This window comes from Bubalus kerabau, chromosome 10 (assembly GCF_029407905.1).
Source record: "Bubalus kerabau isolate K-KA32 ecotype Philippines breed swamp buffalo chromosome 10, PCC_UOA_SB_1v2, whole genome shotgun sequence".
Classification (NCBI taxonomy): domain Eukaryota; kingdom Metazoa; phylum Chordata; class Mammalia; order Artiodactyla; family Bovidae; genus Bubalus; species Bubalus kerabau.
The window spans coordinates 12942577-12961386 of record NC_073633.1 but is presented as its reverse complement, the minus strand read 5'-3'; the positions used below and the strand labels follow the sequence as shown (position 1 = coordinate 12961386).

At 39.6% G+C, this 18810-nt stretch overlaps 1 protein-coding gene across 12 annotated transcripts in view; it reads left to right on the top strand.

The window, feature by feature from the left end:
• Positions 1-18263, top strand: part of WDR41 (WD repeat domain 41) — a 165954-nt gene extending 147691 nt beyond the window's left edge. For 8 of the 12 annotated variants that reach the window (XM_055536627.1, XM_055536624.1, XM_055536622.1 and 5 more), the window contains 6 exons: positions 4537-4647; positions 9249-9433; positions 12013-12134; positions 13259-13347; positions 14573-14706; positions 17482-18263. In XM_055536627.1, coding sequence (XP_055392602.1) covers positions 4537-4647; positions 9249-9433; positions 12013-12134; positions 13259-13347; positions 14573-14706; positions 17482-17634 — 794 coding nt within the window. In that variant the 3' untranslated portion in view covers positions 17635-18263. The remainder of the gene's footprint in view (positions 1-4536; positions 4648-9248; positions 9434-12012; positions 12135-13258; positions 13348-14572; positions 14707-17481) is intronic. The other 4 variants (XR_008698752.1, XM_055536630.1, XM_055536629.1 and 1 more) reach the window with 4 other exon arrangements.
• The last annotated feature ends 547 nt before the right edge of the window (positions 18264-18810 follow it).

Below are 18810 nucleotides of genomic sequence, written 5' to 3'. Positions count from 1 at the left end.
GGATAAAAATTGTGTGCTGAGAAGTTGCTTTTTAAAATCTGCTTTTTTCTTGAAGAATTTGTCTAATGGAGCCCAGAGGGCATTTGATATTACTTGTGCTGCTACTTCTAGAGACCAGTCTCTAGATTTACTGTGATCATCAGTTGGCATGTTTGCAAATGCCAGTGAGAAATGAGCTAATGGTTTACCAATTGTAAGCTGCTATCTGCAGGCTCTGCTGCTTTGCAGTCAAGCTTTTCTTTCTTCAACTGAACTTTCCCTGTGTAGTCATGTCTGAGAAGTAATTTTTTAGACCCAATGCTTATGCTTGCTTTTCATGAAGCAGCTTCTAAAGATAAAATTTAGTGTTTAAGTTTTTTTTCTTTTTTTCTTCCTTGCAGAAATTCAGTTTTCCCATGTTCTTTATGGTGCTGGAAAGATGCCTCGCTTTTCCCTGCTTTTTACCTTTTGTTGCTAATCAATCGCTTGTGTTTTGCTGGTTTTACTCTCAGTGGTTCTCAAAATGTAGTGTGCATGAGGATGACCTGAAGGACTTGTTAAGAACACAAAATACTGGGCCTTACTCCCAGAGTTTCTAGTTCACTACTTCTGGAGTGGGGCCTGAGCGTCTGCATTCTAACATGTACTGCGAGTGCTGAGGTGGTCGGTCTGGGGCCATGCTTTGAGGGCGGCTGCTCTAAATATTTTGGTCCACTTCTTTCCATCTCACTAGTGTTGCTGTGTTCAGGTGCTCTTCTCCTCTTTTGCCTGGTCGGTCTGTTGCGATATCTCCTGACTTATTTTCATTCCTCTACTTTATTTATTTTTTTGAATGTGTACTTAACAATGCGCAAACTATATTTTAGCCATTGCCGTTGTCTGGAGAACACGTTGAAAGTATAAATATTTACGAAAGATTATTGTATTCAGATAATGATGAAGTATTAGTAAGATGTCTAAATATATGTAATGTGGAGTGTCCAAAGGGCTTCCCAGGTGGCTCAGTGGTAAAGAATCCGCCTGCCAACGCATGACATACAGGAGGCCCAGGCTGGATCCCTGGGTCAGAAAGATCCCCTATAGAAGAAAATGGCAATCCATTCCAGTATACCTGCCCGGAGAACCGCACAGACAGAGGAGGGTCACAAAAGAGAATCAGACATGATTGGGCATGCATGCCCAGAGTGTCCAAATATAATCACCCCATGATAGAGTTAGTAGCAAGTAAAATAAAATCTCTTTAAGTATATGCCTATTCAACATGCCTGCATGCTTAGTCGTGTCCGACACTTTGCAACCCCCTGGACTGTAACCTGCCAGGCTCCTCCGTCCATGGTCCATAAGGGCTCTCCAGGCAAGAATACTGGAGCAGGTTGCCACTTCCCTTTTCAGGGGATTTTCCTGACCCAGAGATCGAACCTGCACCTCCTGTGTCTCCTGCATTGCAGGTGGGTTCCCTTCCTGCTGAGCCATCAGGGAAGCCCTTACATTTCTAATTTATGTGACTATTGGCATATATTTAAGATACTTGCAAATTGTTGCACAAATATTGTGACTGTTTGAATCCATATCAAAATTCGGATACCAGTGAAATTAATTCACCATGATATAGCCTGCTTGGTTGGCTGGTTAAGTGTGGCCATTCCCTTCTCTGTTTTAGTGGTTCTAAACAATGTTTTCAATGAAAACATTGAAAACTCCAAACTGGAAACAAAATAAGCTGCCATTTACCACCCTCATTTTGTAAAAATAACTTTTTGACAACAAAATATGAAGAACATGACATCAGGAAAAAAGTATAGGGCTTTAAATTGAATACATTTAGTTTTATTAAGAACAAACAAACAAACTTATGTGGCCTTATTTTTTTTCTCATTTTTGCCCCAGATGAATGAAATGTTTGCCCTAAGGACGAATGTAATCATGCCTACACAATGAAGTCCAGGCCTTTCAGCATATCAAATTATGCCTTCCATGATCTCCCCCTGCTTCCCTGAGTCTTGTCTCACTGCTGCCTAATTTGCATTTCCCGGAGCTCCCAGCCTGAGGTGGTTCTCACCACCGTCCTTTCTCTTGTCACCTGTATTGGACTTGGCCATCTCCCCCTGCTTCCATTGAGTCTTTCGTAACTGCTGGCTACTCCACATTTCCTGGAACCCCCCAGCCCAAGGTGGTTCTCACCTCTGCCTTCCTTTCTCTTGTCAGCCATATTGGACTTGACCACATAATTCATTGTGCTCTTTAATCTGGCTCATTACTACTTACTCTTTAAGAGCACAGCTCTAGTATTTCTTTTTCAAGGATGAAGCCTTGCTTACCTTATGCCTCCCCTCCCAGAGGTTTTACCTGTGTATTCTTATAATCTCATGTCTACCATTTAACTTACTACTCTAAAAACTTATGTTTGCTTTTTGGTCTCTCTTTGCCCCGCCCCTTCAGAATATTAGTGCCTTGGTGACTGAAACCTTCTTCATCTTTCTCCTAGCAGATAAAGAGATTTTTATCGAATGAATTAGTGAATTCATTGAAATAGTAATAAACACTGATGCCTCAACAGAAATTGGAATATCATCTAAAAAAAGGAAGAAATTAAAGTTGGTTTTATTCAAAATAATTTATAAAAAATACAAATATTCTTAAGAATGAGGGTTTCCATTTTACTTAGCCTCAAAATAGGGCTTCCCTGGTGGTTCAGACACTAAGGAATCCTTCTGCAATGTGGAAGACTTGGGTTCTATCCCTGGGTTGCAAAGATCCCCTGCAAAAGGGAACGCCTACCCACTCCAGTATTCTGGCCTGGAGAATTCCATGGACAGAGGATCCTGCGGGCTACAGTCCATGGGGTTGCAAAGAGTTGGACACCACTGAGTGACTTTCACTTTAACTTTTTCATCAAGTAAATATGTAGTGTCATTTTCCTTATGAAAAATAAGTTTTATTCCTCTAAATGTACTATCTTTTCTAAGACAAGCTTGTGCCCCTGTCCTTGGTTTTAACTGTTCCATACTAATTTCTCTTTTTCTAATGTGAATCTTCTCAACAGGAAATAAAATTTCTGTGTGCACTGCCTGTAGCCCCTTTGAGGCTTTATTAGCTGGGCAGGACTAGCATCACTCTTTGAGTACTTATCCTGGTTCAAAAGTTCAAGATTTTTCTGTTAACCCTTTTTTAGAATTGACTTGCTTTTCTTTTATCTTCTAATTCATGTTTATTTCCTTGAAGTTATTACATATGTGACCCTTGTGAATACTTGATTGTAGAGACTATATTTATGAACTTAAGTTTCTCATTATCTTTAGTTCTTTGTAGTTTTTTGGTCAGTGTTTCAGTTTGTTCTCCCTGTTAGTTGCATTAAACAGTAGAGTACCTGCTTGCTTTCTGTAATCTCAATCTCAGTGTCATTTGGTAGTATTCCAACTACAGGAGAATTTTCGCTCTACTTTGCTAGGTATCAGAAAGAGTCCCCTTTCTGATAGACAACCACAGTTTCTGAGACCTTCATCTGATAGCCACAGTTTCAATGTGAATGGCTATCAGTATTAAATAACCTTTGTAGAGGTTTGTCATTTGGTAAAATGTGCCCAGAGACATAGAAGGAAATGTGGTGTGACCTGTTTTCCAAGGAGAAGTGTGAGAAAGAAGAGAAACTTAGTAATCAGCCATCACTTGGGAGGACTATGACTCTGAGATACTAGTTTTTCCAAGCTGTGAGCAGCCACAGCTCTTGGTGCTGGGGCCTGTTATAGCACCGACTACATGGATTCTGAGCTTGTTCATAAGTCTCACTCCCACTCTCGATGACTATTTCAGGGCAGTAACTGGAACCTAGTCACATATAATATCTAAGTTCCTGGAGCATCCTAATAAGCATTCAGTAAATGTTTATTGAATCTTTCCAGTTGATTTGATTTTGAGTTTTCTATACTGATTAATGTTAGGATTAATACAAGTTTATATAAAACTGTTTGTTAAACTCAGTTGAGTAAAGCAACACTATAGTCCAAAAGAACTGTATAACACACAAAAATTATAAGGCATATCTTCTCAGAGAATTTGTAATTTAATGGTGTAAGCTTAGATATCAATTTGAAAAGTAAATAAATAAAAACTGCTGAAGTCTTCACCGATTTGAGGTTAAGCACAGATTCATAGCTTATTTTGCAGCAGTATTTACTGGCCTGGCATGAGGAGAGAAGGCTAATGGTGGGGGGAGATTCAGGGGTCCGGACCAGTGCTGGCTAAGGAGAGAATGAGGTGGGAGAGCTGGTCATACACTGAAGGCTTAGGGAGGATGGGACTTAATGGTTGGTGGGGGTTTAGAAGAGTTCTAATAAAAGGAATAGAGTTTTGAGGTCACACTTGGGATTTTAGTAGATCATTGCAAACATCTCAAGGATTTGAAAGAAATGAAGTAGTATGAACAAGACTGTCTTTGGAGATGGGTTTTTTCAGTATTTTAGGTGTTTGTCACTTAGTGAAATATTAGTTTTTTGAGCAGAAATGGAACTTTATCTTCTTTGACTATTTCAGTAAAATTATATCGGTCTTTTCATTTAGTAATTTTCAGGTTGGTAGCAGCCACAGAGGGATCACTAGGATGGGATATTCTTGAAGTTAAGCGCCTCCTTGATCACCAAGATAATATTCTCTCACTGGTTAATGTCAATGGTAAGCTCATTGTGTCCATGTTTATATTATGTACAATTTTTTACTTGTTAACCTGTTTTGAACTTTAGTCTTGTTTTGTCATAGGATTCTAGAATTAACATCATGAAAATGATGCTATTAATAAGGAGAGAGTGGCAGTCTTATTTTCTGAGGTTTAAAGCAGTAGAATTCATCGAGTTTCATAGATTGGTAGGTCTTAGATTTAGGCACGGGGGAAGAATGGAGTTGGGCAGAGAAAAGGGGTGATGGAGGAGACAGCATACTTACTCAGGGGTTACTTGGCAGCTGTGGGATGATTGTTGTAGGCTGTCAGTACTAAAGCTTGGTAGCATTTTGGCTTTGGGGGCAAATGGTTCTGGCTCTTTTCTCTTTTGAAGGTCACACAGGACAAAATTATATACCACTCTGTTTACAGTAGAATGAGCTGGATTCAGTCCATCATTGAAGAACCAGAGAATAACACCAAACTAAAGGTCTGCAGAAATGGATCATACCTGCCCTTCCTCATGGCTGTGTGTTTGGTTTGCCAGACTTTGTATTTGGCTTTATCATGATTTTAATGAGTATCTCTTGTGAGGTGAACCTGATATCAGATGACAGGATAGGATCACAAACCACAAATCCTGGGATTTAGTTACTTCACTTTCAAATAAACTGATAGCTTGTATCATCAGAGCTCTCCTGGGTGGTCTGGGCTCTGAGGTCAAATGTGAGGACTCTTGGGTGGCTCCAGTTTGATAGTCTGGAGGAGACTTGTAAGAGGGTCCTGTGAGGATGCTGTGAATATGTTGTAGGGGAGTGCACTGCACCCCCCTGACCTAGGCTGGCTCTTTCTGAGCAATACTTTGTAGAAACATGAGGCAAAGGGAAAGGGCCACAAACAGTACTAAGTGTAGTCTCCATCTGTAGGCCGTTCAGTCACGTTTTCAATTACATCAGTGAGAATGGCCCGCTCAACACCAGAAACTTCCTCTCTAATAGCTATTTACTTGTTCAACCCAGCTGCAAGTCTTTCTGAGGACTAGATTATCTGTATGATAGAAACAACAATGTGAGGAGCACCCCTTTTGTCTTTTTCTGGGGACTCTTTCCTTTAGCCATGGTGGCAGCCCAGAAGGCAAGTTCTTATTTGGAAGTTCCTCTGACACTGAGCCAGCAGCCCCAAGGCTGGAGCTGTTGAGAAGAGCACAGCAGTGTCCTGGCCGTTACAGTGGTCACGCCTAGTTGTCCCGTTTTAGCAGTGAAGTATTGGGACCAGGACCTGGCATATTTCCATAATGAAGTTGAGGGAGCCTCAGCTTCATGGCACTTCTCTGTACATCTCTGTGATGTACAGAGATACTCAGAACAGTTTAATTAAGAATGCTCTTGTCAAGTCTTTCTTTGCCAACATCTTAAGAAGAGGAAAAGGGAAAGCTAAGGCAAAAAATAATTTGTTAATGGAAATTACAGAAAACCCCTAGTACTTTTTACTTTATAAATTCCATGACTATAAAATTACACTACAGAATGCTAGCAAGCCAAAAGCATATTTAGGAATCATATGGATGAGCAGTCTGGTAAAATTTGAGAATGATACTGTGACGGTCTGTCATAATAGATGTGTCTACCATGCTGCAGATTTAGCCATCCTGAAGTGATTATGTTGTACAGTTCCCAGTTCCACCCTCAGCCCTTTATCCCCACCAATTACCAGTCAAAATGTGGCCAGTTACTGGGTTTATAACTCACAGGGAAAGTGCACGTTCAGTGAGTTGGCGCTAGGACAACCTTAGCAGAGCATTTGTTTGTAGCAGAGCTCCCACAAATGTGGATAATGAATACTGGGTTTGCCCAAGAGCTCTGAATGCCTCTGCAGAGATTGTCTAAGACCAACATACAAGGTAACCTTGCTTATCTCTTCTGGCAGAAGGCTCTAGGTGCTGCTGCTTTATTTTATTCCTTTTCTTGTTTTATACTGACAGCATGATATGGTAGTATTAGAACTTCTGAGGGATGGGTAGACAGGTTTCAGGTGAGATTTTCGTACTAAGTGACTTCTGATACTTGCCTAAGGGTCAAAGTCCATCCACGTACAATACATTATTGAGGCTGTTTGGTGTGAAGCATTTTTTTTTTTTTTGGAAGCAAGTTTGAATGTATTTTATTTTATTTATTTATTTTTTAAATTTAATTTTATTTTTAAACTTTACATAACTGTATTAGTTTTGCCAAATATCAAAATGAATCCGCCACAGGTATACATGTGTTCCCCATCCTGAACCCTCCTCCCTCCTCCCTCCCCATTCCATCCCTCTGGGTCATCCCAGTGCACCAGCCCCAAGCATCCAGTATCGTGCATTGAACCTGGACTGGCAACTCGTTTCATACATGATATTTTACATGTTTCAATGCCATTCTCCCAAATCTTCCCGCCCTCTCCTGGTGTGAAGCATTTTGAATGACCAGTGTGGGATAATGAGCACAGCACTAAACTGCACCGACTCAGGTCAGTGTCAGCATTTCGTTTCTAGTGAAAAATTATAACTGGGCTCAAGTGCTTTGCTTCCGTTGCCTAGATGAATTACAGACACTTGGAGGAGATCAGAGCAGGCAGCGGTGTGGTCTCAGTAGGTTAGCTCTGGTGTGGTGACACGTGCAGAGCTGGAGTCAAGAAGAATCTTCACTTGTTTATGTCGCTTGCTAATGTCTCTGGTTCTTTTGTAGTTTGAGTGAGATTGAAAAGAGGAGGGGAAGGGATGGAAAAGAATGTCATGGAAAGATTACTGCCACCTTAACTTTCCCACTAGTAGACCTAGAAGCCTGTTTTCTCTCCACAGATGAGAAATGAACTTAATTCTTCAGAGACTGAATTCCAGAGAGTCTGTTAATAAACTATGGAAACTGGACTTGGAACCAAGGAAAAATACTATTTACCTGTATGATTGCTGATAATTCTTTATTTTGAGGAGATTGTTCATCTAGTTATTAGAGATTTCTGTCCTGGTTTATTTGATAAATGAGATAATTAAATCATAATTACTCATCCATGTATTCCTAAATTACAAGTAACTGGATGTTTTAATACTATTAATATGAAATAATACCCGGGGCTCAAAATAATACCACGGACTCAAAAGATAACATTCAATGTCTTTAAAATGTCTACACATTTATTATTTAATTTTATTTCTACAATCATCTTCATTTAATGCCTAAGAAATCCAAGATAGAAAAAGATTAAATGACTTTCTAAAGGCCAATCACATGGCTTGTAACAGGCTGAGTCAAAATTAAAACTTGAGTTTCTAGACTCACAGTGCGCTGCTCTGCTCCACCTTCCTCTATAAAGGAATTAAATCACATTTCTTTATGATAGTTTTCAGTCTTAGCAGTTGTACATTTTCCTTAAATATATAATTTGTGCAGTGTCTTAGCCCACTAATTTCATTTTCATTAAACATTTTAAAAACTTGTTATTGTGCAAGTAATACATAGTCATAATAGAAAAATGAGGAAATAGAAACATAAAAAATGTAAAAATGAAAATGAAAATCATTCATGTAGTATTAAGTAGAGGTTCATGTCCTTCTAGGTGTTTTTCTGGACACGTATACATACGGTGTGCTTTTGGTAACAGCATGTCATGAGTATATTTCTGTATTAACATGACATACTTTTACAACTTAGTTTTTGGTAACAGCATTACTGTTTCATTTCGTGGATGTCTGATTTATTTATTCAGTCCCCAATTGGTTTCAGATATCTTTAGATAGTCATTAGATAGATTATGTGTGTGATGAAGTTCCCATAAAAATTCCCACAGTGTGGGGTTCAGAGAGCTTCCGGGTGGCTGAACACGAGTGGCCTGCTGGAGAGGGCCGGGTTCTCTGAGACGCCTCCCACAGCCCTTGCCCTGCGCCTCCTCCCTCTGGAGGGTCATCTGTCTTGGCATACCCTGTATGATACAGTGGTGAACAGTAGGTAGGTTGTTTTCCTGAGTTTTGTGAGCTGCTCTAGCATAGTAACTGAACCTGAGGAGGGGATGTGGGACTCTTCAGCTTACAGCCAGTTAGAAACACAGGTAACAGCCTGGATTTGCAATTAGTATCTGAAGTGAGAGAAGTCCTGCAGGACTGAGACCTTAACCTGTGGGAACTGACATTATTTCCAGGTAGATATGGCCAAAGCTGAGTTAAATTGTAGGGGCATTCGGCTGGTGTTGCATAATTGCCTGCTGTGGGGAAGACCCCCACACGTCTGGTGTCAGGCATGTCGTGAGTGTGGGAGTACAGAGGAAACAGAAGTGTGACTTTTTCTTAACTGTATATGATCCAAGGTAAAATTCTTTTGTCTTTGTTCCCCAAATACTTAACCAAGTATTCCAGCATGACTTATTTCTTTCTTCGTTGAATTGAAAAGCAGTTACTATCATTTACTAAATGTGTGAGTAAACCTGAGTCTCTTTCCGGTCTTTCTGTTCTGTTAGTCTTCCTGTTTGGCTTGTCAGGTTACCTCCCTGTTGTTACTGCGGTTTTACAGAGCAGCACTGCCAGGCAGCTCATTCGTTTTACTGTAGCCCAGGTAAGTGATCAGTAAAGAGACGTGTGAACTCTGCCTAGATGCCAGTTTTGTATCTGGCTCCCACGTTGGGGAGCTCATCGTCTGGGACACCCTGAGCTGGACTGCGCAGGCCTGCGAACGCAACTTCTGGGACCCATCTCCGCAGCTGGATGCTCAGCGGGAAATAAAACTCTGTCAAAAGCCAAACGACGTTTCTATTCATCATCTCACATGGGATGAAGAGGTAAAAAAAGTTGAGAAAAATTTCTACAATCTTAACATCTTTTACTAAGCTCAGTTTCTAATTGGGAAAATTTAATGTCATGATATAGAAAGGTGTCACTCCTTGCATCCAAGTTGTGCTTTAAAATGTATTGATGTATTTCGAAGATTACATCATTTGCTTTAAAAAAAGCATTTTAATCTTTTACCACCTCCTTGCCTCTTTATCTTTGAGGCAAGGAGGTGATTAAATGGCCACAGATTTTAGAACACATTGAAGTTTTGAGCTGTATTAAATATTCCCATAGGATATGAGGATAATGCTTAAAATTATTTTAAGGAAGACTTTGAGAAAGAATCCTTTTGAAGATTCCGGTGTATTTCCTGGAGAAATAAAGGGAATTAAAAACTTCAGGAATGCCTTTCTTTTAGTCTTCTAGCATCCTGGGGCAAGGTGATTGTGTGAGAATTACAGATTTCAGTCCTTCAGGCCCGTTGCTCTTGAAGCACGTTACATCTTTTTTTGCAGTAAGAGATTAGTACCAATGGACTTCTGAATCTTGGCTCTGATCTGAACATCTCTTTTTTTAGCTTTAGGAGCTCAGAAAATATGTTTAAAATGGGGTTATTTTTCTAAATCTAATCACAAGAAATGTTTGCGTTGTAAACTTTGAGGAAAGGGGTTGGAGGAGGCTGTTACCTTTATTTTGTGCCTCCCTATACTGTTTAAATCTTACAATTGTATGTTTTTTTATTTTTATTTTAAAAATGAGTAATAGTGTTCTAGATGGGGAGAGCATGGTCCACTTTTTTTTTTTGGCTTTCTTTGAACCTCTCTTACTTTAAAAACCAAACCAAAATAGAGTAAGAATAGGTAAAGAACATTATTGTACCTAAAGATTAAGTTTCTTTATATTCTAACTTTACTTTGGGGGAAAAAGAGTACTAGAGTGGGTTGCCATTGCCTTCTCCAGGGGATCTTCCCGACCCAGGGATCGAACCCAGGTCTCCCACATTGTAGGCAGACACTTTACCCTCTGAGCCACAAGGGAACCCCTGAATATATATGATAAAAACAATAGTCTCAGGAAAGATAGAAACTAGATTTCTAAGAGTTGTAGCCCTAAAAAGTATATTTTTAATTTGATACCTTTTTCTCATTGTTGTAAAAATTAGTGCTTAAAGTTTTTTCATTTTGCATTCTCTTTCATCTAAAATTTTGATTGATGTTTATTAAACGCTTATAAAGCATTACTCAGTTTTCCCTCATTTTCTTTCTAAGAGTTTTTTTTCTTTCTACAAGGGGGTCAGTTATTGTTAATGACAAGAGATTGATAGAATGATTCTATTGAGTAAATACTGCCCCAAAGCTTATTAATTCTCTAGTTGTATTGATAATTTTGTGGGTTTTGATAAACCATTTGAACTCTGCACAGATTTCTTGGTCTATATAAACTAGTTTCTGGGGTTTCTTTGCACTGAATGTTTCCCAGGGCTCTAGATTTTAGCAAGCTGGCCAGCTGTTTTTATTTTTGTGCATGGCACTGGTCCTTAGCTAGCATTGCTGTGTGCAGAACATCAGTCCTGAGGGTCAAGGGAGTCATTGCGGATTTAGAGTCTGGTAAGCCTTGGAGGCATGTTTGGTTGAGATGCTATAGGTCTGAGTAGGCATTATAGCCTTTGAGGCTGCATGAGACGTGTTCTCTAGTGAGAACAGGAAGGGAAAAGGATTTTTGAAAGGTCTGTCTCACTGGCATACCTACTGAGTAAGAATAAATGATTCTTAGACAAGAGCCACGAGAAGTCTAGTGATTTGCAAAATAAGTTCAGAAGCTATGTGGTATGGTATGAGGCAAGAATAAGGAACTGGAGTAACATGACCTGAATTCCAATACCACCTTTCATGTCTTAATTTTTTGTGTGACTTTAATCTTTTATTTTGACTTGTTATTCTGCAAAGTAGCTTTTCCTACATTAATGAGATGTTGTGAAGCTGAAGTAAGATAAATATTGGTGAAAGTACTTTCAAAAGATTAAAGCTGTTTTAGTAGAAAGGAAAAATGGAAATTTAGTAGAACTGGAAAAAATGTCTTTGTGAAACCACTATATATATATCTCTGCCACTCTAGCATATGCTGTTTTGTATACTTCATAGTTCTTGTGATGCTTAAGATGTGGAGCCCAAGTAACTTTGCTCACATTTTTCAGGCAGAAGAAGCTAAGTAGTTTCCCAACGATACGGTATTATGTGAATGAAAACCCAGGTTGGACCCCAGAAGCTCCACCTCCACTGCACCAGTCTTCCAGCCGCAGCCCCTGCTCTAGCTGTCACGTTTCAGTAAGGAAGGCAGGGGTGCTGCGAGGTGTAATACATAGAGTTCGCTCTGTATTAGCAGTTGTGTCCTTCGACCTTTTAAATGCTGAGGTTTCCTTTGTGCGTTGATATTTTTGGACTTTAGAGGGCAGTACAGTAATTTGGGCTGAAGGCTAGGAATAGGGAAGGTAACAATGACTTGGTGATCTTACACCAAGGCTGGAAATCTGTTACTCTGGGTAGTGGTGTTAGTTTTATGTGCATTTCTGAACTTTTATCTCCCCCAGAATGTATTTGTTGCAGTTGGAAGGGGTTTATACGTGTATAACCTTCAAATGAAGCGTGTGATTGCCTGCCAGAAAACTGCACATGACTCCAGCGTCCTGCACGTTGCCAAACTCCCAAACAGGTACGAGTTTCCATCTGCTCTGTAGCAGGTAGAAGAGACGCATAGGTCCCAGGGCCACCACTGCAACTGCTCAGGGGCAGAGTCACCTGGCTCTCTTGCTTGACCAACAGGTTCTTTTGAAAATGGAGAATACCCTATGGCTGTCTCTAACAGAAGAGTTTGTGGCAATATATTACAAAATTTACAAACAGCAGGGTTCAAACAAATTATTCTGAATTTCATTGTAAGAAGAGAGAATTTAAAATTGGGTATTTATTTTAATAGAAGACTTTGGGGCACTATGTTCTAATTTTTTAATATTTTCCACAAAGCCAGCTTTTTGGTAGTGTTGCTTATGGCCAGAATTAAATGGTGGTCTCCTTGATGGCCGAGGCTACTAACTGAGGGCTTTCCTCTCAGGGCAGATGTGGCCATTGAGCTTCTAGGGATGAATTCTGTGAAGGAAATGGTAGTATTTTCGGGGCTTCCCTGGTGGCTCAGCTGGTAAAGAATCTGCCAGCAATGCAGGAGACCCCGGTTCAATTCCTGGGTCAGGAAGTTCCCCTGGAGAAGGGACAGGCTACCCACTCCAGTGTTCTTGGGCTTCCCTGGTGGCTCAGATGACAAAGAATCTGCCTGCAATGTGGGAGGCCTGGGTTGGATCCCTGGGTTGGGAAGATCCCCTTGAGGAGGGCATGGCAACCCACTCCAGCATTCAAGCCTGGAGAATCCCATGGACAGAAGAACCTGGTGGGCTACATACAGTCTGTGGGGTTGCAGAGAGTTGGACACGAATGAGCAGCTAAGCACAGCACAGCAGTATTTACTCTGCAGGATACTTTCAGAGTGAGAGGGGAGAGAAAGGAATGGGGCTTCTCAGGATATTGTGAGTATAATTCATAACCTGTTTTCCTGCATGCATTTTTAAAAATGGAAGCGATACATGTTTGTAACATTTGAGCTAGTCTCACACTATAATGCATGCCTTTCCTGAGGAGTGTTTACTTTGTATTGTAAAGCCATGTTACAGTGTGATTTTTTAATCAGCTCCCGCCAAGAGCTGGATGAAAGCAGATAAAGGCTGCACTGAGGGTTTTGCCTGCACTCCGAGCGCTTGCCCTCCATGGTGCTCTCTCTTCTGACAGGCAGATTATCTCATGCTCGGAAGATGGCAGTGTACGCATTTGGGAGCTACGAGAAAAACAGCAGCTTTCAGTGGAGCCGGTGCCAACGGGTGTGTATCTTCTCTCAAAAAGGTGGTCTTGCTTTTTTCTCATGTGAAAGACAGATGAAAGGCAGTTATGTGTAACCACAGGAATAATATACAGTGTGCTGAAAATAAGCATGTTTACATGAAGCATTTGGGAATCAGGATGGTGGACTCACGTGTTAATATTTACTGCAGGACCCCCTGTTTATTTCAAGTCAGCTAGGATTCTTTGAGGGGAAGCTAACTGATCTGACTGATCAAATGGGCTTCCCTGGTGGCTCAGACTGTAAAGACTCTGCCTGCAATGCAGAAGACCCAGGTTTGATCCCTGGGTTGGAAAGATCTCCTGGAGGATACTGAAGTGGCTACCCACTTCAGTATTCTTGCCTGACTGACCAAATGGCGTAATTAGCTATTTATCAATGTATTGTAATTATGTCTGGTATATAAACATAATGTGTACCATCAGGCATCAAAGTTCTTCAGCCTTGAAGCATTAACATTGAACTCAATTTATAAACAAACACTTTTGTGTTTATGTCGTTAATCTCTTGAGCTGTTGATTTTCTGGTGCTTGATTTGAAAAACAAAATCCTGGTTAATTAGCAACCTTCGCATAAGAAATCAAATGCCAGTAGCCTCGGAGTTTCTTCTAGTTATTTGAAGTCATAGGGTATTGTCACATATGTTGCTTTTTGTCTATCCTTAAGTTGTGACCTTCCTGCCCCCACACTGCCACTCAGCCCTTTCATTTCTCTCCACTTTGACTTCCATTGCCTTTTTCTCATGTTAACACACCTTCAGCAGTGCATGCGTAGGGGCAATAAGAAGAGCTGAGCAACAAACGTGGGTAGCTAAGAGGAAATGAAGTAACATATTAAAAAAAAACCCTAGCATAGTTCCTGGTATCATCTGCTCACTTAGCCCTTGATGACAATAAGTGAGAAACACCTTTGCATTTAAGTTTTGTTTTTCTGATCTTACATTATTATTATTGTTAAGGAAAGTGAAAGTTACTCAGCCGTGTCCAGCTCTTTGCGACTCCATGGACTATACGGTTCATGGAATTTTCCAGGCTAGAATATTGGAGTGGGTAGCTGTTCCCTTTTCCCGGGGATCTTCCCAACCCAGGGATCGAACCCAGGTCTCCCACATTGCAGGCGGATTCTTTACCAGCTGAGCCATAAGGGAAGCCTGTTAAGAAAAGAGCATAATTTTGAGAATGACTAAAATGGTTGTGTTTTTCTAGGTTTTTTTAACATGTGGGGATTTGGAAGAGTAAATAAACAAGCCAGCCATCCTGCTAAAAAGCAACAAGAAAATGCCACTTCCTGTTCACTAGAGCTTATTGGAGATTTAATTGGACACTCATCATCTGTGGAGGTATTGTTTTTAATAAGCATAGAAGTGTCCAGGGGAGCCTTGCTTTTTGCATCTCACTACTGTTCATTCATTTGGTATCATAAAGACCTAAACCTGCTCTTATCAGTAAGTTTTTGCTGATTCTAAACATGGAGTGGGATAGGTTTTAGTATGTGTGGTAAAGATCTCCCTATACAGAGAAATGATTTGAAGGAGGAATGTCTTGGCTTCTAAAAACTGGCTTAATTAACTTGACGAATGAGAGTAGTAAATACTGTTAAACGGTAGTTAATACAGAGGGTACATGGAGAAGTGTGCTTATATATGTAGAGGTAAAACCTTACAGACTCTAATTCCAGGGGGCATTACCAAATTCATGAATAGAAGTCTGTTTTACTTCGTTTTGAAGGATAATAATTAGTTAGCTTGAGTAGAACCCAGTGTCTTGATTATCATCGTGGAGTTCAGAATTATAGGGTGCATCCAGTTCTAACTTTTTATAAATTCAAATGCATTAATATTTACTATCAGCACCATTGCCTGTAATGAAGAAGGAAAAAGACCAGTCGAGGTAAAGAGATAATTGCAACTGGTAACAGTATCACCACAGCCCTGAGTAATGAATTTCTTAAATTATGCTTGTGTTTCATAGCCAGGGAGGAACAAATTAATTTTTCATTTGAAAGTGCATTTATTCTTAAGAGCAGCAACACAACACCACCTTATTATTGAGCATTTCCTGTATTTCAGGCACTATACTGGACATTAGAGTTTACAAAGGGATATAAAATAAAATCCTTGCTGTTGTGGAGCTTATATGTCAGTAGACAGGAACAATATAGGTAGGCTTAATAAGCTGTCAATCTAGGTTGCTTATGATGGACCCAGATTAGTAGTGGAATACTCAGGAGTTAGAAGAAAATGCTTAGTGGAAGATAATGGATGGGCCTTGAGCTGAACCTTGATGCTTCAGAGGATTAAGACAGTCTTGTGGCCATAAGCTCCCTGAGGGTGGGTGCTCATGTCTTACTAATTTTTGCCTTCCTGTAACAGGCAGCCCAGTTGTTTTCATTCTGTCTTTTAACTTCGGGAGTTGTGCAGATGGAATGTACAGAATCTACTTGGTGGCAAGAGCAGGTTGCCTAGGCTGGAGGTCTGTGTTCCAGTCAATGGACACAGTAGGAGATAAAGCAGTTTGGGGTCAGATTATTGAATGTATGGCTAAGCAGTTTGGCCTTTTAAACTTTTTTAAAGAGTAGGTTTTAAAAAAAACTATTGAAGGTTTTTAAATGGTGCGGCATATTTGACATTATATAGAAGTGTCAGGGAGAAGGCAATGGCACCCCACTCCAGTACTCTTGCCTGGAAAATCCCATAGACCGGAGGAGCCTGGTAGGCTGCAGTCAATGGGGTCACTGAGGGTCGGACACAACTGAATGACTTCACTTTCCCTTTTCCCTTTCGTGCATTGGAGAAGGAAATGGCAACCCACTCCAGTGTTCTTGCCTGGAGAATCCCAGGGACGGCGGAGCCTAGTGGGCTGCCATCTCTGGGGTCGCACAGAGTCGGACACGACTGAAGTGACTTAGCAGCAGCAGCAGAAGTGTCAGATTCTTAGAAATTTGCCCGAGTAGAGGTGTTGACATTTAATTATTTTTTAAAGTATGTCTGGCTTCATTGAGAAAATCTTGGCTCTTTCTTAAATTTTCTCTTTTTTAAAAAAATGTTTGTCCTGACTCTCAGACTAGTCCTATATACCTGTGTGTACTGAATTCTCACTTGTGCATCTCCTGAGGGATTTTGCTCTGATAGTTCTTCCCCTTCCACTACTGCATCATCAGCTCAGACTGTTTCCTGTTACGTTCAGAAATGTATAAGTTATTCCTGAGAAAGCTCACATCCTATTTCTCTCTTTTATTTCACTCTTTCCCTCGAGGAGCTCATCTTTTTCATAGTTTCGTTTCTCTCCTCTCTTATACCAGCTCTCTCCATAGGATGCATGCTGCCTTCTCATCAACACTCCATTTTCTTGTTCTTAACTTCCAGCCTATCCCTTCACTGGGCATGACCTTTTATTTGGAGAGTTTAATGTTTTGTTAGCTTTCTCAGACAATTTCATTCAGTATTGATATGCCTCCTTTTTCTGCGGCAAATCATAGCCTGAAGTATAACTTAGTACCTAATTACATCATCTTTAACTGATACCCTTACTGTTTCAACTAAAATTCAGTTTTCACAGCTGAATTAGAAGCTTCTTGAAGATAGGGATTATAAACATATAGATAACACTCAGTAAATGCTTAAGGATTGATTATTCTCTGTTTATATAGAGAGCTAAAGCTACTGTTTATCTTGGAGAACTTGGAATTCAGATATTTTATTGTGGCCATTTTTACATTAATAAGAACGCCAGCAGAAATGATTAAATGAAGCAGGTTTGTCAGGACATCTGCTGAAAAAAAATCTTAAAACCTATTCTTGAAGAATTAGATAATGGTAAAATTTAGATGACACTTTGGGAATTAAAAAAAATAGCTGTTAGTTATAGCTCTGTAGTTGAGTAGTGTTTACAAAGTTCTGATTCTTAAAATATTAGATATGGGCCTGGCATTTGTTATTTGTATGTGACTATCACCCACACTTAAATTTCTCATGAAAGATACAGAGTTTCATAGTCAGATCCAAAGACCTCTCCATGGTATGCATTTCGGCAAGGACCTATGTTAGTCTACTTGGTATTGGCCGCTTCTCTTCTCCTTGAATTTCCTATAATCAGTAATTAATTTTTTTCTACAGATGTTTCTGTACTTTGAAGACCATGGACTAGTGACTTGTTCTGCTGATCACCTCATTATTCTCTGGAAAAATGGAGAACGAGAATCGGGATTGCGCAGTTTAAAGTTATTTCAAAAATTAGAGGAGAATGGTGACTTGTATCTGTCTGTCTAGATTAAGGAATTTAAATACCTGTACATGAACCTTGAACATCAAATATAGGGTAATGCTCTGAAAACCATTACCATATTGATTATTTATTTACCTTTGTTTAATTTTTAGGGGGGTCTGCAAACCAGCAACAGGTTTGCTTCTGAGGTATTAGTACATCCACCAAAGAATATGGCACAAGTTTTTCATTTGACTTTCCTCATAAGTTACCTGAAACCATTGTAGGAATGGGTCTGATTTCAGCAGTGACTTTTCAGAAAGTGAAGTGTTCAGACTTCAGCACAACTGTCTGATGAAGCAGATTTAAATTATACCACAGTATCCTCACAGAGATAAATTTTTTATGCTTTAAATTTTACACTAGAAATTGTATAATCTTATGCTTAATGAAAAGAATAGTACTCAGAACCTCTCTCTGTCTTGAGTGTTACTATATTGCCTCTAGCTAAATTTATCACCAGGAGTTAGATTTTTAAAGTTTTACATGTAGTTTCTTTCATTTAGCCTTTCTGGATTTTGAAATACCTGACTTTGTTATCCAAAAGTAATATTTTAACTATGTGACCACCTGTCATTCTTTTAAATACTTATTTAAGAAACCTGCTTTAATGGAAATAAATATGATAATTACGGAAGATATTTTATAAGAAAAATGAAAACTCCACTGAAGAATAAATAGGATGTAGCATATCTTGAATTTAAACCTTGAGCTATCTAGAAAACTGATGCTTCCCTGGAGGAAATGAAGATTCCATAGTAACTGTCTGTTGTTGAAGTGGTGAATGCTGTGTTTTAAGTGTCTTAATTTGAATCTAGACCCTGGAAGGAGGTAGAAATAATAGTATTTTTTTTATTCTTTGGTTTCCTTTAGAACTTGTTTGATTAAGAATTCTTGTGATAAATATCCTTTCTCCTACAAATTCCCCTGGTCTTTAGTAACTACCACTATGCCATGAAACAAACCTGAATCTCACTAACATCAGCTTTTAAAAAAATTTTTGGTGCCAACTTTTAGTGACTGAACAATAACCACCGTTTGTTTATATCATTCATTTTTAATTCTAGCTGCTAAAATCCCTATCAACTCAAATCAGTAGGAATCTTATTAGGGTGTATTTCTTCCCTCTAGCCTGAACACCCATTTGGTACAAGACCAGCGGCTGCCCCTCATATATGTTA